Consider the following 24296-nt stretch of genomic DNA (forward strand, 5'->3'; position numbering starts at 1 on the left):
GGTGTGAAAAAATCAACTGTGGGAGCAATCATCAGGAAATGGAAGACTTACAAGACCACTGATAATCTCCCACGATCTGGGGCTCCACGCAAGATCTCATCCCGTGGGGTCAAAATGATCATGAGAACGGTGAGCAAAGATCCCAGAACCACACGGGGGGACCTGGTGAATGACCTGCAGAGAGCTGGGACCAAAGTAACAAAGGTCACCATCAGTAACACACTAAAACGGCAGGGAATCAGATCCCGCAGTGCCAGACGTGTTCCGCTGCTGAAGCCAGTGCATGTCCAGGCCCGTCTGAAGTTTGCCAGAGAGCACATGGATGATACAGCAGAGGATTGGGAGAATGTCATGTGGTCAGATGAAACCAAAGTAGAACTTTTTGGTATAAACTCAACTCGTCGTGTTTGGAGGACGAAGAATACTGAGTTGCATCCCAAGAACACCATACCTACTGTGAAGCATGGGGGTGGAAACATCATGCTGTGGGGCTGTTTTTCTGCCAAGGGGACAGGACGACTGATCCGTGTTAAGGACAGAATGAATGGGGCCATGTATCGTGAGATTTTGAGCCAAAACCTCCTTCCATCAGTGAGAACTTTGAAGATGAAACGCGGCTGGGTCTTCCAACATGACAATGATCCAAAACACACCGCCCGGGCAACAAAGGAGTGGCTCCGTAAGAAGCATCTGAAAGTCCTGGAGTGGCCTAGCCAGTCTCCAGACCTCAAGCCCATAGAAAATCTGTGGCGGGAGTTGAAAGTCCGTGTTGCTCGGCGACAGCCCCGAAACATCACTGCTCTGGAGAAGCTCTGCATGGAGGAATGGGCCAAAATACCAGCTACTGTGTGTGCAAACCTGGTAAAGACCTATAGTAGACGTTTGACCTCTGTTATTGCCAACAAAGGTTATGTTACAAAGTATTGAGTTGTATTTTTGTTATTGACCAAATACTTATTTGCCACCCTGATTTACGAATAAATTCTTTACAAATCCTACCATGTGTATTCATGGATTTTTTTTTCACATTCTGTCTCTCACAGTTGACGTGTACCTCTGGTGCAAATTACTGGCCTCTGTCATCATTTTAGGTGGGGGCACTTGCACAATCGGTGGCTGACTAAATACTTTTTTGCCCCACTGTAAATAATCTGGCTGCTTCAGAGCTCTGAATCAAATGGTTTTTGAGCCTCCACATACACTGGTGCAGGAAATAGAGAAGAGACTGGTTGCCTTTTTTTTGGGGGGGGGGGGGGGGGGGGGGGGGGTTGTTAAATCTTCAGCGCTTTTCTTACCTCTGTCTGAAGGTGGACAGTGACTGATTGACATAAAAAAATTGCATTAGGGCTTTTTGTCTTCAGACTGCTCAGCATTTCTTATACCTCAAACCACAAACGTGGATCAAAATGATGACTGGTACGGTCATCTCAGGGATTTCATCCTTCTACCACTCTGTTCTGAAGGCATGGACCAAAGTGTTACGTTTTAAAAGAGTCTGCTCTGAGTTTTATGTCAGCATGAGGGAAGACCCCCTGTTCTTCAACCCTCTTATTCAGTCTAGCTTGCTTGGTTCTATTAGCATCAATAATTATAGCATTTGTTACCATGCAAAGAGTCCTAGCAACATCTGACCTGACAAAACTGGCAGTGTTGAGATCAGGAGAGCAGTGGAAAACTGCTGCTGTCTTCAGCCGGTTCCGCCAGTTCCTAGGTCATTGTCTGTCCTACGGAAGTTGGTGGAGGAAGTGGTGGCTGCCCTTCCTGGATTGGTTTGGCAAGTGCCGACTGTGGGTTTTGCAGAGACTCACTAGCCACACCCCAAAATTTTCTGCCCCCCCTTAGTGGCCCCCTGGCTAGACTGTCCTATGTTCATAATATTTTTAATAAACGTGAGCGCAAGAGAGAGAGGAAGACATTTTACAGTGAGTTGAAACAATAATTTGTTATTTATTCTTGCATATACAATTTTTCTCATTCGTATTGAGTCACTTTGTATGTCATTCACAATTTCCATCATCACCTCTTCCCATTCGCTGACCCCCTGCACGGTTCGGCTTTGGTGTGCCACCCCAATATTTTTAGTGGCTCCCATGGCCACCCCTATGAAAAAAATCCAGGGGGCCCTAGATCTCTAGTTGAGGATAGCGCACAGGTGAGTTACCACAAACAGACATATGGCGCTTAATTAAAGCCAAGTGTATTGTATTTGATACATGTGTTTTTGTGAGTTTTTGAGACTTCTACATCATCAGCATGACTTTTTGTAACCCTCAAAAAAAATTGCATGACACATTTTTAATGACTAAATTGCAAAAATATGGGTAATGTAGCAAATGTGATACAAATTAAAACTCATATGCAGATTAAAATTTGATATATTTTTATATATATTTTGTCTTAAGGTTCAACAAACACTCCATTATCAAAAAATGAAGATTTCTGGCAGTTATTTCATGGTTCGGGTTTTAAAGGGACGTAGTCACAGTAAAATTGGACTGGTTCTTATATCTACGCTAACTGAGCTCTCAAAGTGATTTACACAACTTGACTCATTCACACCAGCACTTTTTTAAATACTCTTTCTGTCTAAGTGTTTCTATCTAACATTCACACATATTCATATTCTGATGGCTGCATTGGAGAGCAACTTGGGGTTAGTACCTTCCCAAGGATATTTGGCAAGCAGACTGGCGCAGATGGGGATCGACCCAACAAACTTCAGACCCGGAGATGATCTCAGGTGGTAGAGCAGATAGCCAAAGATTATAAGCTTGTATTTTTTTCAAGCTGAGGAGACCTTGCAACATTTGTGGTTTGGATGTCCTAAACTAGTTCCTCTCTTTACATCTCCCTGTCTGGAGAGGTATTAGGCAAGGTTGTCTGTTATCTGGCATGTTGTGTACTCTCCTCTCTTTACATTACCTCAACTGTTGTTGGCTGGGTATGGACAGGTGTTGGGTGACAGAGTTTTCATTTATGGCCCTTAAAACTCTGCAGCACAGCGGAAGCAGACTTGTCCCATCAATTTTCTTACAGGCCAGGCAACAATGGTTAACTAGGAGGAATAAGATGAAAGGAATTGGGTCCCCCTACGCAAATTGCTACCTACTCATGGTGGAGGGTTTTGTGTGTCCCAGGGATCCCAGGGGCTATGTTTTCTGCCCTGGTAGGGTCTGTCATGGCAAATTGGTCCTGGGTGGGGGACCACACAAAGAGCCATTCAGAAGACCCCTATTAGAAGACCACCGAGGGAACAGTTTACCCTGCCCAGGATAGGGTTACCGGGGCCCCACTCAGGAGCCAGACCCAGGGAGGGTCCCCGAGGGTGAGCGTCTGGTGGCCAGGCCCGGCCGGGCATCACCCAAAAAAGGGACATGGGCCCATCTTCCTGCAGGCCCACCACCGCAGGAGGTACCGTAGGGGTCGGGTTCATTGTGAGTCGGGTGGTGGCCAGGAGGTGAAGGGTGGCTGGCCTCTGCCGTAGAGATTGAGAAGAGTGAGAGAGATAGAGAGAGTGAGAAGTTCAGCCATCTGGGAGGGGCTCAGAGTAGAACCGCTGCACCTTCACGTCGAAAGGAGCCAGTTGAGGTGGTTCAGGCATCTGATAAGGAATCCTCCTGGGCGCCTCCTGGGTGAGGTGTTCCGGGCATGTCCCACCGGCAGGAGGCCCCAGGGCAGAGCCAGGACACGCTGGAGAGATTATATCTCTCGGCTGGCCTGGGACCGCCTTGGTGTTCCCCCAGACAAGCTGGAGGAGGTGGCTGGCGAGAAGGAGGTCTGGGCTTCTCTGCTTGGGCTGCTGCCCCCACGACCCGGTCCCGATAAGCAGAAGAAGATGGATGGAATTGGGTCTACAGATGTTGAACTTGGGTCTGGTGTGTGCTCATATCAAAACACAATTTACCTATTATAAAATGGAGGTAGACATGGTTAATTTTGTTGTTGAATGGGGTTGTGAATATGTGCAGCAATAGTTTCTGTTTTTCCTTGTATAACTTCTTTGTATAACTTTATTTCTATTGCACAAAATGAAACGGTCAAGTGCAAACTTCATCCAGGACAGAAACAGCCACAACTTGGGCTCTTTGCTAGCATCTGCACAGGCAGCATGCTCACACAAATATAGCCAAGAACCCAGAGTGATGTTAAAGCTGAGTAAATGCCGACCCCAGCCCAGCAGTCAGACCCTGAACTTCAACAGGTAATAAAAGCAGCTCTGTTTCTACCTGTTCAATCACTGTTGCGATTGCTTTGAGGTGTCTTTGGGCTGGTTTTCATATTTGCCTTGTGTTTTATGTTCATACGTAATGTTGGAATTTAGTCATCTTTAATACAAATATACCTCATTATTATATATCTCACAACTACATCATAATTAGCACCACACACATGTTTTATACTTACCACACAGTTAAGTATTATAGAGTAGTTTTAGAAGTAGATTGCTACACACAGACAACATTAGACATTACAGAGAGAGGCCCCAGAGAGAGAAATTTCGATGGGGAGGGCTGCCTCACTAGTGGAGGCCTATCGCGTCTATCGCGTTCGGTGTGAACACACCGTTAGCCTGACTCTGTTAGAGAAGACAAGGCTGTAAATTTCAGGTTAAGAAAAAGCCCCCCCTTCTCTTCTTCTCTTTCTGCAGGTCTGACTGGAGGGTAAGGGGTGGTTGCCATGGTGATGGGTGAAGCGGTGTTTCCAAATAAGGAGATGCCCAGAAAGCTACACAAAATAAAAGAACAGTCGAAGTCGGCTGTGTGTCAGGCAGTAGTTGCACCCAGAAATGCAGAGCTCAGAAAAAAGACTAGAACTTAACTTAAAAGTATGCTGAGCTCAAACAAGGTAAAAAATAATGCAGATCAAAAAGAAGGAAACCAGAATGATACATTTTCTAGGGAAACACGAAACCAAGAGGAATCCAGCTCTGAGGGAGAGCGTGACAAAAGGATGAGAGGAGACTCAGACAATATATGTACACACAGGATAACAAGGGAACAGGCAACAGGTGGAAGTATAACTGAAACTAACCAGATAAACAGATAAAGCGACAAAGGAAGCAGAACTAAACCCAAAGCGCATGAGACAAGAGATCATAAGACGGGAAATATTGAAGACTGAGACCAGGACTAAGACATACGAACTTAAGATACAGACAGAAAACAAAACAGAGAGACAAGATGAAAGGAAAAGAACCGGAATACAAGAAGAATTAACAAAAGTGGCAGCAAAGGACAGCAATTATTTATGTTAGGAAGAGAAACCCAAAGAGGTTCTAGTAGCAACAGGAGCATGAGATTTGTGGTCGTAAACAAACTGTTAAGATTCCAACACAGAATTTAAGATCTATATCCAGATACCTCTAGTGACGCACTCCTTAATTAATTATTTTTTTTAATTAAAATTAAAAATTAGGATTTGTATAGGCTTATGACAATATATCAGTTTTGGGTTAATTATGTGAACACTATGGAGTACTAGACATTTATAAAGGCAGGTATAGTACAAGGAGAAGTTCCTCTTATTTAACAGTTATCATGTCGTAGCAGAAGTTGTCAAAATATTGATTTTTTTTATTGTAGATCTTTGTAAGAAACAAATTATTACAGCTTTTTTTTACACAAGGTGAACAAAAGATTTAAAACAATGTGTCTACTTTAGACAAGAGTATTACAGTACGGTCATTCCATCTTAAATCTACAGCCTTCTCATTGCATGAAAATTTTATAGTACACAGTTTAAACACATAAAAAGACTGGTGTGAAGTTTCAGTCTCACATATCAAATACCTTTCAATCAAATCTAAAGAAAAATAAGCCATAAAATATAAAAATGGAAATAAAAATAAATACATAAATACATAAAAGCTTTGACAATGTGTCAGATTACTGATTATTAACTACACACCAGACGCTCAGAGAGCACAGTGATATTACCTTGTGATGTAACTTTACATCATTAATTCCACTTTATGTACTTAGCACATACAGTAAGAAGGTCAAACTGGAGCACAAATAGAGCTCCTAAATTCATCTTGGGAATCTTTAATGGGTTTTAACTCTGGCGCTGGATGTTGAAGCTTCTGTAGCGTGGGGCGGTCTCCTGACACACTTCCACCACCTGGTCGTCGTCCTGCGCTGTGCTGATGTACCAGTTGGGGTAGCGGACAGACATGAGAGTGCTGATGCTGAGCCCAGTGTCGCGTTTATAGAAGAGAAATCGCACCATGTCGCTTTCAGCGCTTATCCTTGACAGACTGTTTTTATCCGTCACCTCCTGAGAAGAGCAAACATCCATGTCAGAGAGTTTCAGTCAACAAAATTAAGCCTGATATCTCATATTAATTCATCTATATGTGTACAGTGTCTTATAGATTATAACAAATGGTGTGCTTTTCATGTGAGATTCCTGAAAGAAGTTTACCTCCAAGTGGAGGGTTGGCTTGTCGTCATCCTCGTGACAAGACAGATAGAGGTTTGTGCCTTTGATGCCCAGAGCGACAGGCCTGGTCTCAGCGATGGGTTCAGGGTGCGCGTAGGTCGACATGTTCAGGTGCACTGTGGAGAGAGTGATGGATACAGGGTCATTTTAATAAATCATGGCCGTGTACGTAAGCAGGAAAATGTTAGAGGCACAATTGAATCAATTTAATAAATTCAAGCTACCTATCCTTTCTACTTTATAGCATTTTAGTTCTTTTCTACTTCATGTTTCTAACAACACAGATGATGTAAAACACTGATTCTGCACCGAGAATGATTTTCAACTATTTAAATGTCTAAGTGTCACATGTAGTTACCTTTGCGGTCATCACTGCCTCCCTGCAGCATCACTGCATGGAGCTCCATGCTGCTTTGGACCAGAACTAAGCTCCTCTTTTGGCTGTCAGTCACAGTGCACTCAGTCTCACCCCTGCTGGTGAACTGAGGTGGTGGACCTGTCCTCTCTATTATACTGTCCTCTAGGAAAAAAAACAGACGTGCATGGTTGAATACCGTGCTGTTATGCTGTTTTAAACCAAAGGCGTTAGTTAGATTTCTGTTTATCAGTGATCAGCGAAAAGACATAGACAATAGTATATATGTGTTCAGTATGTGTTTTTCCAGTATTTAAATGAAGTCTTGTCTGTGTGATTACCTTCCACAGTCCTCTCCAGCCTGATGGAAAGCAGATTTTCATCCTGGAAGTCTGTGCTCAGTACTGGCTCTGAAGTGCTGGTCATTAACCGGTTCACGGCAATGGTGAGGTTGACCACACTCTTCATTGTCACTGGATGATGTGAAACCTCCAAGTCCAGTCCATTGGGCATCTTGAGGCTCCATTCCTCAGCCATGTAGCTCATTTTGAAGTCCATCTTTTACTGAGTTAAGATCTGCTAAAGCCCAAAAAACAGTTTCTATTATACTCACATTCATTCATTCATGCACTCACACATTGTCTAAATATGTCTTCTACCTTTTTATCAGTTATTTTATTTATTTTTGTTTCTTATTGAACCAAAAAACCATGACATTTTTATATAGTGCATTAAAGAAATATAGACATTTGTCACACTGATTTGTAAATTTCATCTATGAATGAACCCTAAGCTATAAACAACTACACTCTACAAAGGATCCTCCTTATAATCTGCTCCACATTAACACTGTCAACAAACTGAGTCAGCTTACCTGTTGAAACTTGCAGTTCAGAAGCAGTGTCAGTGAGCTTTGTTAGCAGTTGTTCTGTCTGACTGTCCTGACTGGCAGGAGTTTTATACGCTCTCTCCTCTCCTCCTATTGGGGAATTTCTAGAGCCAAACAAGGAGTGGAGCTCCGGCGCTTTCAGTGATGAAATATTGGAATTACACTGACCCTTAGTATCTAGCAATAAATAAACTATCACTATCACTGAATTATGTGATTTATATTTTTAAGGGGAAAACAATGTTTTTCCTTTTTTGAAGTAGAGTTACAATGAACAGCCTGAAAACCCTCACATGCAATATGGAAAAGAGGAAGCTATACCGCTCTCTCCCACAAATCAAAGCAGAATCAACAAGCAACAACATACTGGGAACTGTACGTTTATTTTTTTTAGTTACTACATTTGACTCCAGATTTATGATTTTAAAAACAGAATTTTTAAGGAGGTGATTTAAGTATACTGAAGATTTAAATAAAGGTGTAGGATTGGCATCTGTGAACTCTTTGTTGGCCCTGTATTAAAACAGTAACAAAGGGTTGAGTAATATCAGCGTCTTAAAAGTGTAAGTAATGTGGAGTCACAGCGGAAATAACAGAAAGTACAGTAAGCTGATGAAGCACATGGCTCGTCACATGAAACCCAACATTTACTTGTTTGCCAGTTGTTGTTTTTTCTCACTTATTTCAGCGCTCTGTGGGGTTTTGCGGTTATTTTTTGAGGAAAAACCGGAAAAAAAAGGAAGTGTAGTGCAACTGGTGCTATTTGTGTTAGGTATGTTACAAAGCTGATACCAAGAATTCTCAGATACAGTTTAACGTGGTTTAGTTTACTTTCCCGGTGCTTCCTCTGCAGGTGAGCCAAAACCACACCCTGCTGCCACAGGCTCTTAGACAGCCTTTTTATTGACCGGGTGTGTCAGGTAAAGTTGTCACAGTTGAAAGCTTTGAGTAATTTATGAGTGCCTGGCAGAGGAAGGGCTCCACTTAAATATACTGTTTATGATATTTACATCCTGTTGCTTCATATAAACTTTAAAAATGCTACGATCTGCCGATAAGCTCCAAATAAAAGTTTTCATTGTGTGACTAGTTTTGCAGCTATAACAGGCAATGGTATCGTTTGACAGATAATAAAGATTTTATGGTCCAAAGCTTGGAAGCATATAATGAGTGCTGTGAAATTCTAGCTTCATATAGCAAATATTTTTCAAGATATAGATTTTTAAATGGTCAGCTGACCTGCTTTCAGGCCATTTTCCGGACCATTAAAGTCTGGGGCAACGTGAATCACTCGAAAACTATTAAAGGTAAAAGCCTGAAATTTTCACTGGTTCTTCTTACTAACAAAATGAATCGGCGTGTGTGATCTGGAACATAACCAAAAAAATAAAAATAAACAATCATACAGAGACATACAAAAACACTGTTGGAAAATCACGGTGGAAAAAAAGCAAGAAAACCAAAAACAAATCCTGACTGTCACTGTGTGTCAGTACCATTAGCCAAGAAGAAGAGACTAAATTAAGCAATAAATAAATACAATTAAAGGAAGCAATTATAGCAAACGAGCATTATGCATGGTTGGCAGTTTCACTTTACTTTTTCATTTCCTTTGTGATGAAATCAAAGGGAAACACACAGAGAGACAACAAACTTTGGGAAACAGAGTTTGAGGATATGATCCTTGATAACCAGACATGTATCTTCCACAAAAATATATTAGATTTCATTAGAATGTTTTTTGACATAGGAAGTGAAAGGCAGTGAAGCTGACAGCATTGCTGGTTTATATCTCGAGGATCCTGATTTTAAACCTTTTGCACAGCTGGGGCTTTCACTGTGGAGTTTCCTCTCACAGTTCAAAGCAAAGACATCCATGTTAGGTCAAACTGGATGTAAATGTCAATGATTATCTGTGTCAGGGTGTTATCCCTGCGTCTCACCCAGTGTGAGCTGGGATAGGAAGGTGAAATGAAGGGGTGGGGTGTGAGGACATTAGTGATGGGTCGTTCGCGAACGAAATGGCTCTTAGAGCCGGATCTTTGACGTGAACGACACGAGCCGGCTCCTTATCGCGAGCCGGCTCCTTATCGCCAGCCGTGTTTTTTTTTTTCTTTCTCTCACCCTCTCTCTCGCACTTTTTTTCCGCTTCACTCCGCACGCGAGCCTGTGTTTTGCGCTGGGCAGAGGGGGGAGGGGCGGTAGTTACACTCGCAGTAGCACAGGAACAGAGCGGGAGGGAGAGAGAGAGAAAGAGAGCCAGGGACAACAACGTCACATTAGAAAGGTATAGTAATCATCCACAACTATTTTCAGTTGCGGATGATAAAGGATTCAGAAAGTTTATTCATGCAGGCCCATATGACAGAGAATGTGCATCTTCTTTTTGTTTTCATATTTTAATTTATATTTAATTGTGTTGTGGTTTGCAGTGTTTTGTGTTGTTTCACTTTAAATTTGTTTAAAAGGAAAAAGCTGAAAATTTAAATAGTTAAAAGTTGAAATGTGAATAGTTGGTTTTTGTATTATATGATTTATTTATTACATTTTATGTGGAGTGAATAAATAAAAGTATGTTTACGGTGGCCCCTAGAGACAAAGCACGTACAAACTTCAAAGCACGTAAAAACTCCAAAACACGTACAAACTCCAAAACACGTACAAACCCCGAAGCACGTAAAAACGCCAAAACACGTACAAAAGACAAAAGAAGTGCTCCAGGATGCTAGGCGCAGTGTTGAGCTTTTGTTACCTAGTGGCTACACAAGCCAGCAAGTACCAACGACCGGATTTGGTGTGTGGTAGTAACAGGTAAATGAACATTTTTTTGAATTATTTGAATATATATGAGTGCTTGTCTATAAATACACAAACAATACACATATGCTTTCAACTGTGTAATTTAAGTGATCTAGGTAGCTCTGTTTTGGAAGTTCAGTTAACGCTAGAAATGTGTTTTGGAGTTTGTATGTGCTTTTTGGAGTTTGTACGTGCTTTGTGTCTAGGGGCCACCGCATATATTTATATATAAACATATATAAATAAAACCACTTTTTTTTACATTAGTAATTCCTTTTGTGCATAATTTTATATTGTTGTTAATAATAAATTAATTAAAGCAACAAAACAACCTAAAAAGCCGGTTCGGAGCCGAAAGAGGCGGCTCCTTTTAGGGAGGAGAGCCGAAAGAGCCGGTTCTCTAAAAAGAGCTGAAAATCCCATCACTAGAGGACATGCATGGATTTGCTGAAAACAGTTTAAATTACACATAAAACTGTAGTTTTATCTGTGTTTAATATGTGTTTTTGATCCTTTTATTACTCAACGTGTCCCAGTGTCCTTTTTATCTCTGCTATGTTTAGTGTGAGTCTTCTTTATACTGTTTATCATGTGTAGTTTGGCTGTTTCTCCACTCTAGAAGCTGTGTCTTGCATCTCATCCCTACTGACTCCCTACTGAGTGTGTTTATATGGTATAGTCCTGTCTTCTCTTTGGTCTTTTTCATAGAGTCCGTTTAGCTCGCTGTACTGCGCCTCAAACTTCTACCAGGTGGGTTTGTTTTGGTTGGACTTAATGACCGTTTTTTTGTTCTGTCTGTTTCCTTCTGCGCCCTAACATTTCAGTTCTCTCCTCTGAAAACCACGCATCAAGACAGAAACAAACATTTTCTTCATAAACATTTGCAGGAAATGGGATGATGCAGTCCAGATGTCTTAGTTACGTTGTTTGGCCTTTCATTTGGCTGCTAAATAAAGAAAAAGAAAAATCAAAAAGACAGCTGAATCAGCTTTCTTGCCTCTTTCTGCCTTCATTCTTTTCTAATTTTTTTTATTTCTTTTCTTTTAAAAAACGTGTTAACAGCTGGAGTGATTATTTTAAATATATTTGTTATTTCTGATAACAGTATAAACTAAAATGTGCGCACGTATTTTAGAATACAGTGTTATGCGAGTATGTGAATTAATTCTAAACCAAAACCAGTTATTTATTATCCTGTAAATTAAACCCTATATTTAAAGAAAGAAAAATGTGAATGTAGTGTTTTAAATAAGCCTCTACACTAATACTTAGTGGATATTACCACTGTGTGGCTGTCACTGCAGCCATCATGCACTCCCCCTCTTTGGATGTCTCACTGGGACAGCGAGAGAAACAGTTTGCAGTGCATTTATGCTTGTTGGGGATGTGGTTGATGGTGAATCGGAGTGGCTGGATCGCAAGGTACCATCGCGTGATCCTTCCGTTTGTGTCCTTCATCTCCTCTATCCATTGAAGAGCCTTGTGGTTTGTTTCCAATACGAACTTCTGTCCCAGAAGATAATACCTAAAGGGATCCAGGGCCCATTTAATGGCCAGTGCCTCCATCTCGATGGTTGAGTATCGTACTTCCCTCAGAAACAGCTTGCGGCTGATGAAGGCCACTGGATGACGTTCCCCAAGAAGTCCCTGTAACAGAACAGCTCGCAAACTTCTCTCGGAGGCTTCTGTCTGAAGAGTGAAATGTCTCTCAAAATCAGGGCTGTGCAAGACTGGGCTCTTATTCAGAGATTGTCGTAGGTCCTGAAAAGCCATCTTAGCCTCCTCCGTCCAGTGGATCTTATTGGGACTTCAGGAACCAGTCAGATCTGTCAGAAGAGCTGCCCTGGCAGAGTAATGATGGATAAACCAGTGACAGAATCCTGCCATACCCAAAAATGATCTCAGCTGTTTTCTGGTCTCTTGCAAGGGACAGGATTCTATGGCGGTGACTTTATTGACTTGAGGTTTTATCACTCCATTTTCAATCACAAACCCAAGGTACTCAGTTTCAGCCTTGGCAATGTTACACTTAGCTGGATTAACAGTCAACCCTGCAGACTGAAGACGCTCCAATACCTTCTCCAGGTGTTGCAGGTGTTCTTCCCAGGTAGACCTGAAAATGATTATGTCATCAAGGTAGGCTGCAGCAAAATCAGACATGTCAGACAGACCAACACCGGAAATTTCAAGAAAGATGGACATTGCAGTTTGGTGGAAGTGCGAGCTGCCTTATGTGTAACTTGCCATACTGAAGGAATATAATCAATGACAGGAAAAAACTAGCTGAGCAGCTACCAAAAGGAAGAAACAAGAACTTTTCCACAAAGCCATTAAGGACACTGATGCTGCTGTTGAAGGAAGTTATGCAGTTAGTGAATCAATCGCCAAAGCAGGAAAGCCATTCACCCAAGGGCAATTTCCGAAAGACTGCATGTTATTCGTTGTTAATGTTCTATGTCCAAAAAAAAAGAGGTAGTTCAACAGCATTGCTGTGTCGGCAAACACTATAAGCCTCTGTGGCAGAGTAGTTTAAAAAATACAACATTTTCAAAAATATTTTTGGGTTTTTTTTTTTTAATTTTTTTCTACTTGAACACTAGAGTGGCCCTCCAGCCACTCTAAGCTGTAAAATGTATTAAAATATAGCAAAAAGTTCAAAATCTATGCAATCCTTTACATTTTCCACAGCCTTCCAATGGGTCGGACTGGAATGTTTGCTCTGCTGATTCTGGCCCCTGGGCCTTATGTTTGACACCCCTGATGTAGGGTATTGTTAAATTAACTCCTAGACAACATATAAAGTATTTAGACTGCTGGTAATTTATTATCAGTGATAATTCAAACTACATAGGGCAATAGGCATGTTTACACATGTTGCTACATTTTCCAACACAAACTCCTTTTTTGGTCACAGACTCTTCCTGAGCACACCAGATATAGCCAGTTGAGGGTTTGACTGCAACACAGGGTTTGATTGTGTCACAGTGAAACTGCAATCATCCTGAAATCTGTGTTGGCACACTATGGCTAACAACAATACGATGAGGTTTGCCCCATAGCTATCATTAATCCTCTCCTTTCTCCACCTTCTAATAGCAGGTCTAGGTGATGTATCAGACCTGATACTGTTTCTATTATACAAGATCACATTATTCCCTTAGGCTATTTTCACAATTAAAATCCCTGGTGTTGACTCACCCAGTAGCTTTGGAATTTTTCTGGTTTGAAATTCAATCCGCCTTCTACTTCCTTCAGAACTGATTCACATCATTCCTACCTAATACACTATGCTCTAGCAATAACAAACAATGGACAGTACAGACAAGTGTGTAATCCATGCTTCAGTATCAGATTCAGCTGATACTCTCTTGTATTAGACAACTTCTGAGAATCATTTCACACCAACAAGGAAGGAGGAAAGAAAAAGATATAAGCAGTAAAATCTAGTCTACAGCCACTGTACGTAATCTACTTAAACAGTGTTTGAGGTGACACAGCTCCAACTACTTTATTAATGTATTTCCATTGCAGCAATACCAAGTAATGTTGCAAAAATGACATTATAAAATTAAAAAAAAAAAAAGTCCTATCAGTGTTTATGCAAATGAATCAAGTTTAAAACAAAAGAAGCTTTTCTCTCATGTTTCCAAAGTGACTGCATCTTCATTAGAATTGACAACATCAGACTTTAGTTGTAAGACGATCTTGGGCTCTTTTTAATGCTCCAACAAATTTAACCTCAATTTCTTGACTTTAAGTTTTCACACAGGGATTAAAAGTATGTTGATTCATTCATCAGCTGAAACCTTCTTTCTTCATCACTGCCTTTCCAAAGCCTTACCCCAAAGGGAAAATTTTCTCCCACTACCGGTGCAACAGGAAACATCAGATAATCATTAAAACTACAGATGACTGTTGAACTACACGGAAGAGGAAAATTTCAAGCCTCAACAGGCTCACCACAAAGTACTTAGTCTTCTAGGAAACTTAAGAATACCGGAACAAAACCCGAGTGGATGATTTGACCTAACAAGGTTATGTTTAAAAGACATCAGACACCAATTCAGTATGGTTTCAGTGTAATTCTATTGGTCGTAAAAAAAAAAAAAAGAAGGGGGAAAATGTATGCTTTCATCAATACCGGTTAGTCACAACATTAAAACCTCTGACCGGTAAATATCACTGATCATCTTGAAGAAAAATCATTATAAAATAAATACTATTAAATTTTGGAGTATTATATGAGATTAGCAATATAGGACACTTTATTTTAGTTTCTATATATTCATGCATTTAGAAGTGGAACAACAAATAGTGTTTTTGGAGAACAAATGACTGAGATTTTATGTTCAAGGAGCTGCACAAAAAAGGTGATCTGTGTGTGTGTGTACCTGTTTAGACATCTTTGTGGGGACCAAAAATTGGAACATTACTATACTTTTGGGGACCAACAGTCACTTACGAGGACAAAAGTGCCTGTCGAGTTTGAAGGCATTTTTGAAACTCAAAATCTGGTTTTAGTGTCAGGGTCCCAATTGGGTTATGGTCAATTAGATTTCCTCACTAAGATAGCAAAACGAGAATGCGTGTGTGTGTGTGTGTCCACGCACCATAGCCTGAGTGAATCAGGTGTGTATAGGTACATCCAAAGCGAACAGCATTCTTCAAAGGGGAACGTTTTGGCATGTGGTGAGATGCTGAAGTGTTGCCGTTGAGAGTGACGCGGCTACAAGCAATAAACAGCAAACTGGGGAGAACCAGTTTTTTCCAGCCGAACACCTGAATGAAGTTGGGAGTGAGAGGGAACAGTAGGCCACTCTGTATAAATTAATAACCCCCTGACAGCCTGGTGTGTGTCTTTCTGTCTCATTTTGTTTGTCTACAGATTGACCACCATGGGCGCAATTTTGTCTATTTTTACCTCATTTTGTCTGAACTGTATTGAAATTGCTATTAAGCAGAGTATTTTCTGTAATTTGAAGCTGCAACCCCTGTGTTGTTTCATATTTTAAGACTACATTAGTTATAGTTTGAGAGTTTAGCTTAGAGCAGGGGTGTCACACAAAAGGCTAAGAGTTCGAGAGTCCGAGACACAATCAAGGATCTTGTAGTTAAATGTCTTAACATTGGCATAAAGTGGAGTTTCACTCATGTAAAATGATTAATTATTAAAGTAAATTGTTGTTTTTACATTTTTTAGTTGCATTTTACTCAAACCAAAGTCTAACTCTGTTTTTGATGGAAAAGAATGATTTTTTTGAGTGTTAATGATAATTTAATTTCTTTCCAAGTCAGAAGAAAAAAAACATGGTGACCAATACCACAAAGGGCCATGGCTCTTTGGTTTTACTCTACTCTTCCGGTTTCTACTCATCAGATGCAGATGTGATAAATCCAGACTTGTGTGCTTCTGAAAACTATAGCTGAAATTATTGTAAAAATTATGCACCATATCCTAACCATTTAAATTCAACCATTCAAAACCAAGTGTATCATATTTGAAATGCAGGCTTTTAAGACTTCTACATCATCCGTTTGATTTCTTCCTCCTGAAAAAATTTAATTAAAAAAAATGCACAATTCATTTTAAACAATAAATGCCTGATGTAGTAAATACGATACAAATGTGAACTTCTTTATGCAATTTCATATTTAATTTTTTTTTTGTATAAGATCAAAAGGGACACCAAACTCTCCATTTTCCTCCAAAAATGGAATTTTCTTCCAATTGTTTCATGGTTCATGGCTAATAATTGCTGAGTCATAGCTAGAGGAACACGTGTTTTTCATTGCTGAGGCAATGTTTTGTCTTTATCAAAAACAAGAAGTAAAATCTGTGAGTCAGTGGTGAAAAATTATATTTCTATTAAATATATTTATAGCTGTAAACAGTATAGAGGACTAATAAGCGTAGTATTTTATGTGTCCATTCTTGGGAAATAAATGTCAGATCAGCCCCCCCCCCCCCCACCCCAAAAGAAAAAAAGAAGACAATCACAAAGCTCTGTAGAGAAATATATCTCAGGTTTATTAATAACTTTCTTCATTTTCAAAACTCATTAAGACAGAAATTATAAAACAGTATTTACACCTTGTCTATTTATATTTTTAAGTTAAAGCATGCCAGAGAGAATGAAGGACAATCAGTATTTTTTCCCAAATGCCAGCCGCTCCATTCGCTCTGTTCCCAAATTTAACTCGAGACAAAAAAAAGTTATTACCACAATCACTAACAGTGTTCTGAGGTACAAAAAAACCCAAAAAACAACATTATATAGGCACTGACAAACACATTCACGTGCACCATAATAAACCCAAACCCAGAACAATTTAAAGCAGGGGGTGTGGGATTGGGGGCCACTCCAACACGAACACGGAAAAAAATACAGTCCTTTGAAACAGGAGTGTGTGTTTGCGTGTCTCTGTGGTGTTTAAGTAAAAAACAAGGAAGAAAGAAAAAGAAAACAGGAATGAATACACACAAAAAAGTACAGTCATTAAAAAGTAGTGAAGGCAACACAGCAGTGAGAAAGTCCTTTAGCTTCTCTGCAGACAGGGGAGTGAAATTATTGCAGTCACTCGATGAAGTCTGTGATAATATGATTATGAAATTCGGGATACCGGCAGCATTGTGACAGAACTGTGTGTTGTGTGCTGCTTCTGTTTTTAAACCACAAAAACCGTGGACTCTTTGAATCTTTGTCACTTGCAAAATTCTTACTTCTTGCTTAAAAGACAAGAAATAGAAACATTTCTTGGAAACGGAGTAAAACATGAGCACATGAAGCTAATGCAAATTCAAAAGTAGAACTAGTGTTTACTCACTGGGGTTTGTCATTAAAGGTTTGGAGGGGCTGCTGGTTTACTTTCAATATTTGATTTAAATTGGTGTCAACTAAACTGGATAGTTGATTGGTGAATAATTAAATAGATGACTTCGGTTGCCATTTAATGACAATCTTTCCCATTAGCGTTATCTAGTGGCATTTTAAGTGTGAAAAAAAAGATGAAAAATCTCATTCAAGCAGCACTTTTTTCCTTACAAATACATTCACAGCCTGCTTGAAATGCATTTCCCCAAAACTGTTCAGCTACAATATTTGCACAGAAAATGCCAGCCAACAGCCACAGCATCTTTATAAGCAGCATCAGTGCTGTATTTTAGTCTTTGGTAGGCAGTAACATGGAATTAAACCTGCCAAATAAATGATTCAAATATACAAGTCACACTCACAAAGCACCTAGTTTGGTGCAAAAAGTTGCAGGTTTGCCAACTGAGACATAAAATGCATCATCTAACATTTAAATGTTTGATGATCACTTTTGTATTTGGTGAAAAAAATAAAATAATAATAATTTGTGAAACATAACATTAAATCAACTACATGTAACTACGTCAAAAATGTTTATTTTCTAAAAACACTAAAATTCTAATCATGTGTTGCACTTGCTGAAGTTTTGGAAATTTACTGACCTCTCTGGCCTTTCCCACCACAGCTGAAATTCACTTTCATTGACATCTCACTCACAAGACAGGAAATTCCGCAATAATGGAAATGCTTTTGGCTTCAGATTTCCTCATCCAGAAAACAAGTAGTAGTAGAGGTAGTAATACTAATTTATTCAAATTTCAAAATCATTTTTGCTGCTGGGTGATATGTTAATGCTCCCGATCTCAAAAACCGCAACAATAAAAGAAAAATCTAATTTTTTTTTATTAACACCAGCTTGTGATTATCTTTCCTTTAGCTTGCTTCGTATCATACTCCTGGTGTCCTATCCCAGAAGACTTGGTCACATCTTTTAGAGCAAAGCTGGAAACTTGTTGCTTGTAAAAAAATCTTTGCTACAGAAAGATGACAGAAAAAGTAAAGGCGGTGCAACCATAAACTTTATATCAAAAGATGGGTGTAGCATCATCTTCATCTTCAATGAAGTTGTGCATTTATTTTTACTGTCGACAACTGGAGGAACTGCGAGCTCAAGGACTGCCAACTTGTTTATCAAAAGATATTCACAATTTTACTAATTGGGACCTTGTTTTACTAAACAAACATCAAATTATACTAAATAAAAAAGTGAAACTTGCAATTCAGACTGCAAACTCAAAAGGAACCTTTTTGCTGGGGTCTTAAAGTAGATTCATTTCCTCATAAACTTTTATATAATTACATTTTCTTTGCAACCAGAGAAGTCACCCCTGCTGGCCATTAGAAAGAATACAGGATTAAGGCACTTCTACATTGGGTTCATGTTTCAAACCTAAAGGCTATGCCTATCTTTTAAGTATAGCCTAATAAAAAGTACCAAAAAGTGAACTTCTGTTACATGTAGTTGTTAGTGTGTAAATAAAATTCTACAACGGGTGTCTTAAAAGCAGCAGAGTATCACAAAATAAAGAAACACCCACGAAACACGGCTGTGCTCCTGTTAGAGTTCAGGAAAAGAAAAATCCACCAGAAAACAGATTTTCAGATTCTTCTTTAAGACGTTGTCTGAGTGTACAGTAAAATATAACTGGAGTGTATGCCCAAAAAAACAAACAAACAAACAAAAAAACCTGACAGAATTTGGCTGATGTTGCATTTGGAGACACAAATACAAAAACTATGTTAGAGTGACCCCCTTTTCCTACATTAAAAACAAAAAGGAAACCCGAACATAACCACTGAATGGAAAGAAACATTTTAACATGTAAAATCTCCCAAAACGGTGAAATAAAATTGCATTTTCTCTCCTTCAAATCAACAAGAATATATACACGCATACACAGACATTAAACTCAATAAATAAACTCTCAGATTTCTTAAAGTATTTTCCAGTCAGGAGGTGATCAAGCTTCTCACTTTTGGTTTCTGCTCCCAACAAGTCAGATGATGGCCAGTTTTGGTCTCGTACACGCAAACTCACGCACAGACACAGACTACCCATCGTCTTTAGAAACAAAACAAGAGAGCAGGGCAGCCACAGTTAACGTACCCTACATATTTAATTTAACACATTCAAAATATTCATGTTGATTGTCTTGTTCACAATACAGACTGGTGGTCTATCAGCGGCAAATCTCTTAACAACTCTGGGATAAAGGCTCTGGGCTACCAACTGTTTCTATGCAGGAAACAAGGAAGAGAAAATATATCTCTATAGATAGAAATCCACCCCATCCCCATCCTCATTTAACCACAAAATCCCCCCAATAAATATCTCACTATAAATTTCTATGGTACATGTATTACTTTGTGTGAACTCCGCAGACATGCTCGGGTTGTCTTTGTCCTCTAGCTGTATGGAGGAGGGGGATGCAGGTTGCTACACATGCGGCGATGGGCTGGTTTGGGGCTTTCGACCACACTTGCTTTTACGTACATCCGGAAATGAGGAGGAGGGCGGAGTCTCCCTGAGTCTCTGATTAGGGACAGTGATTTAGAAGCAACGCACACTCTTTCTCACACACACTACACCACACACACTTAAATAATCGGTAACACCTCTGAACGAGAAATGGAGGAGCTTTCTGGTCCAGACAAACAGGTCCTTCAGATCAAGAGGCATGTGCAAACACTGACGCGATACTAGTTTCTGTCACTAAACTTCCATCGATCGGTAGAGGTGTGGAGACTTTGGTATGTGTGTGTACACCGATGAGCCCAAACATTATGGCCGTAAATATCCTGTTCATCCTTTAAGCGCAGTCAAAATGTTTTGACTCATCAGTCTGTGTTTGCTCTGTGTGTGCACGACTGTGTGTGTGTTTAATCTTTGCATATTTACACAGTATGCATGTGGCTTGACTCTTTGGGCCTCATCAGCTACACCATGCATGTGCCTGCGTTCCCACTCACACAAACACGCACACTCACACACAATCCTCCCCTCCTCGGCATACAACCAGGCGTAGTAGTGCACGTGGGCCAATGTAGTAGTATGGAGGGCTGGTACCAGTGGAGGCTGTCAGATTCTGTTCTCCACCTGGTTGTGGTGGTTGCCTGTGTGTGGCGCGTTCTGCTCATTGAGGAGGAGAAGCGTCGTCTCGTCCGGGCCATTCTCCGTAGGGGTGGAGTCTGCTCCCAGGTCCGTAATGGTGGTGTTACCGATGGTGGCGGGAGGCGTCTGATCCATACGAATAGTGTTGTGGCTGCTCTCGGGGGACTGCGGCGTGCTGTCCAGGCGAGATGCCATCAGGCCGTTCTGGTACTGAGCTCGTGTGATCTGAAAAAATGAGGGATAATGAGAATAGTTATCATTCTTAATATGTTAACAAACACCTGCACAGTTGTATTTCTAGCAGTTACTGAGTACTTTTAAAACTGCATGCCAACAAAACTTTTCAGAACTGTATGTCCTAGAAATGTACATTTTAAAGACCAAAGGTGTGTCCGCATTTTAAACAGAATTTCTGTCTGACTTTACAAGAAATTGTTCACTTTCAGTCCAGCATGCGGCACAGGATAACATCACTGTGATGTCTAACTGGATCAATGTAAGGATAGTGCAGGTAACTGCGTGATTTACCCAGGAAACTCTACTTCTTTACTGACAAAGAGGCTAAAGTGAATCATTTCCTTTGTTTGCTGCGTGTGACAAAATGTGGGATTTTCCTGACGCTGCAAGGAAATGTATGTTTCTGGTCAGTCCATCTGCTACACTTTTTCCCTAAAACCTGCTTTATGGTCTATATATTGATTGTGTCGCGCCCCAACTGGGACATCACCACAGCACTGCCATCATTCACCACACTTGCTGCAGTCTTCTGTAAAGAAAGCTGCACTCTCAAATCCATCTGTATCAACTGGGAATCTCTGAACTCCATTGAAATGCTGGTAAAGACCCACACAATCATGCATTTGTGTCGGTTGCTCCAGGTTACCAGAACTGAGAGGAGCACAAGAAGTAAAAGTAGGAAAAAACGACACCAAAGACACCATTCCAGCAGCTGTGATGTCACTTGTTGCATGCACATCTGTTTGTGATGGCAATAATGGCGAGTGTAAATCAAGTGCAACGCTTCGTTGATAGGCCAAAGCCTTATTTTTATTTTAAATGCCACCTGATATAAAATCAGAACTATTTGTAGCACTAGTTCCCAGAGCTCCTACACTTTTGAGAACTTCATAGACCCATGTCTACATATTGTAGCCGTTTACCGTCACCAGTCAGCAGTGTCACAAATCTCCAGAAAAACTGGTAACATGAGCTCATTTTATTCACTGTATTGGTGTAGGTCCTTTAGCTTGGTCTGTTCTGCAGAGAAGAAAACATTTATGATATATTTCTTTGCAGTGATGCGAAACCAACCGTTAAAAGTGTCCACTGCGGTTACGGTCTTTGCTTCTAATGTATGATTTTGATGCATTTCTTCCTCTTCAACCCTTTTTCCTGTTCAGCAAGCTTTTCACCCAGTAAGAATGATAACAATTCATAGTCTAAGGAGCTTGGAAAGAAAAGCGCCTGGACTTCTTTAAGTTGCTTGAAAACGTTTCACCTCTCATACAAGAAGCTTCTTCAGTTCTAGGGTCAAATGGTGGAGAGTCCCAGATTTAAGCTCTGTGGGAGTGACCCGAGAGGGACAATGGACCCCCTAATGATCCTCTAACTAATCACGAGCCAAGGTGTGAAAATGGGTGTGGGCCACAATCAGCCAAGGTTTCAGGTGAGCTCATTGTGAAACCTGGACCCACCCTATCATGAGATTTCCTGAGGTCAAATGACCCAGGATGTGAGTGGGCGTTAAGGCGTCTGGGAAGGGATCTCAAAACTGGATTATAGATGGCAGACAGTTGATGTCGTAAGCCACCGCCTCTGTTCAAAGATGGTCGCTCACAGTGGACATAAATGGCTTCTTTCACTCCTCTTTCAAACCATCTGTCTTCTCTGTCCAAAATATGAACATTGGCATCCTCGAAAGAGTGACCTTTGTCCTTTAGATGCAGATGGACCACTGAGTCTTGTCCCGTGGAGGTGGCTCTTCTACGTTGTGCCATACGTTTATGAAGTGGCTGTTTGGTCTCTCCAATGTAGAGGTCTGGGCATTCCTCGCTGCACTGTACAGCATACACCACATTGTTAAGTTTGTGTTTAGGAGTTTTGGTACTCTCCACCATTTGACCCTAGAACTGAAGAAGCTTCTCGGACGAGAGCTGAAACGTCTTCAAGCAACTTAAAGAAGGCCAGACGCTTTTCTTTGCAAGCTCCTTAGACTACGATGACCTGAATGACTGAGAACCTTCACAGAGATAACAATTCATAGCATCATCATGTTCTGAAGCTACTGCATTGGTTGAATGACCACTATTTAGATAGCCAAAGATAGTAACCAACACAGGACCATAAATCCTGCATAAACTTTGGACAGGCTTGTTCAAACCCACTCCACCCACTCCCCATGAACTGGTTAAAAAGTTCAGAATATAAATTCTAAAACATAATTTAGACTCTGGTCCTTATGGCGGAAAGATTTCCCCTAAAGGTTTCTAGTCCCTGGAGAAAGATCATGTGGTGAAAAAAGGCCTTGACTGCTAATTTGGAGGTAAGAAAAAAAACAAAAAACAACCTTGGCAAACTGTAGGTCAGTGAGGGCTCGGACGTAGAAGTCTGGTATGTACTGCTGCATGGGGATGCTGTTGTTGAGCTGACTGTTGCTGCCGCTGACCGAGAGAGACTCCATCCGGTCGGCTCCGCTCATCGAGGCTGTTCGGTTTAAGCCGCTGATATGGGATGGTGAACGAAACTCTGCAAACACCCACACACATGCAGGAAAGGTTAATAGCACCCGGTCCTGTTACGCATTTAAAGACGGGGTTGTGTGATAAACACCTATCGGGCCAACCAAGCCGTTGGTTGGGCTTGACGTTACTGTTTCAAAGCCTTTGATGGTGGAGACCTCAGAGGCACAAGATGCAGTGTAGCTTCAAATGCAGGTTAAACATAAAGAATAATTAACGAGTGAGAGTGATTAGTGACACACAATGTGTAATGGATGCACAGCAATAGCAGCAGTAACACCTAAACAGAAATAAAGTTAAACCTATGAAAGTAAAAGAGAAAAAAGAAAGTTAATATTTAGGTATTTAATCCACTCTAAGCACCGAAGCAAAGACGTGCATCCTGCCGTGCTCAAAGCCAACGACATCTAAAAGTTTTCCAAGAGCACCATCAAACTTATTAAGGACTTATTAAGAGAGCTGAAAGCAATATTTGACACTGTAATCTGTTAAAAATGAGTGTGAGTCAATGTTTAAATATGTGTCACATTTTCAAGTGATAACTTGCAACAAACTAACACTGGTTAGTCAACAATTGTAAAACCTTCCAGATGGACATTTCCTGGACAAAACTTTCCCATATTCAATTTTTGATAGAAGAAAGGTTTCTGTGTTTAGAATAATTAATATTTCTGTGTGACGGATAAAAAAAATGACTGGACTTCTTTAATTTTGTTGAAGACAGTTCATCCAAGAAGCTTCTTCAGTTCTAAGAGCAACTGGTTGAGAGTCACAGAAATTTAAGTCCTATTGAAAAATGTAAAAGATTTGACTTAGAATGACATAAAACTGAGAAAAACATAAAATACTCCCAGTCAGAGCTAATCAATAATAAACTAATGGATTAAATGACACATTATTTCAACTTAAGAGCATATGACATATAGAGTTACATACAATAACCTCCACGGAACTCTACAAAGTGACACATAATAACAATCATAATGTAACCAGTACAGCTTAGCCATTAGTTCAGCTCAGTTTAGCTCTAGATGGCCATAACAGGCAGCATGCACCTCCCACTTCCCTCAGACTTATGTTCACCCTCTGC

The 24296-nt window shown here is 40.4% G+C and overlaps 2 protein-coding genes across 4 annotated transcripts in view; both read right to left on the minus strand.

The window, feature by feature from the left end:
* Window positions 1-5980: 5980 nt before the first annotated feature.
* Window positions 5981-7749, minus strand: LOC134638668 (interleukin-1 beta-like). 2 transcript variants are annotated; one of them, XM_063489457.1, is made up of 5 exons: window positions 7671-7749; window positions 7138-7375; window positions 6800-6961; window positions 6424-6557; window positions 5981-6276 (listed from the first exon to the last, which is right to left on the minus strand). In XM_063489457.1, the coding sequence occupies exons 2-5, from the start codon at window positions 7352-7354 to the stop codon at window positions 6055-6057; spliced, it is 735 nt and encodes a 244-aa protein (XP_063345527.1). In that variant the 5' UTR covers window positions 7355-7375; window positions 7671-7749; the 3' UTR covers window positions 5981-6054. The 2 variants fall into 2 exon arrangements, with proteins under 2 accessions (XP_063345527.1, XP_063345528.1); XM_063489458.1 differs by having other exon boundaries at window positions 7138-7372; window positions 7671-7712.
* Window positions 7750-16510: 8761 nt separating this feature from the next.
* The window catches only part of LOC134638551 (metal transporter CNNM4), a 50388-nt gene continuing 42602 nt past the window's right edge, over window positions 16511-24296 (minus strand). For both annotated transcript variants that reach the window (XM_063489265.1, XM_063489264.1), the window contains 2 exons: window positions 23035-23213; window positions 16511-20693 (listed from right to left, as the gene is read on the minus strand). In XM_063489265.1, the coding sequence (XP_063345335.1) occupies window positions 20436-20693; window positions 23035-23213 (437 nt within the window). In that variant the 3' untranslated portion in view covers window positions 16511-20435. The remainder of the gene's footprint in view (window positions 20694-23034; window positions 23214-24296) is intronic.

This window comes from Pelmatolapia mariae, linkage group LG12, assembly GCF_036321145.2.
Source record: "Pelmatolapia mariae isolate MD_Pm_ZW linkage group LG12, Pm_UMD_F_2, whole genome shotgun sequence".
Lineage (NCBI taxonomy): Eukaryota > Metazoa > Chordata > Actinopteri > Cichliformes > Cichlidae > Pelmatolapia > Pelmatolapia mariae.

What these genes read in the sequence shown, in the direction of transcription:
- LOC134638668 (XM_063489457.1), bottom strand. Translation starts at nt 7,354, where the DNA reads ATGGACTTCAAAATGAGCTACATGGCTGAGGAATGGAGCCTCAAGATG. An exon ending in GCTGGAGAGGACTGTGGAAG is followed by an intron (nt 6,962 to 7,137) that starts GTAATCACACAG and finishes TTTTTTTCCTAG; the next exon opens with AGGACAGTATAATAGAGAGG. An exon ending in AGGCAGTGATGACCGCAAAG is followed by an intron (nt 6,558 to 6,799) that starts GTAACTACATGT and finishes CTCTCTCCACAG; the next exon opens with TGCACCTGAACATGTCGACC.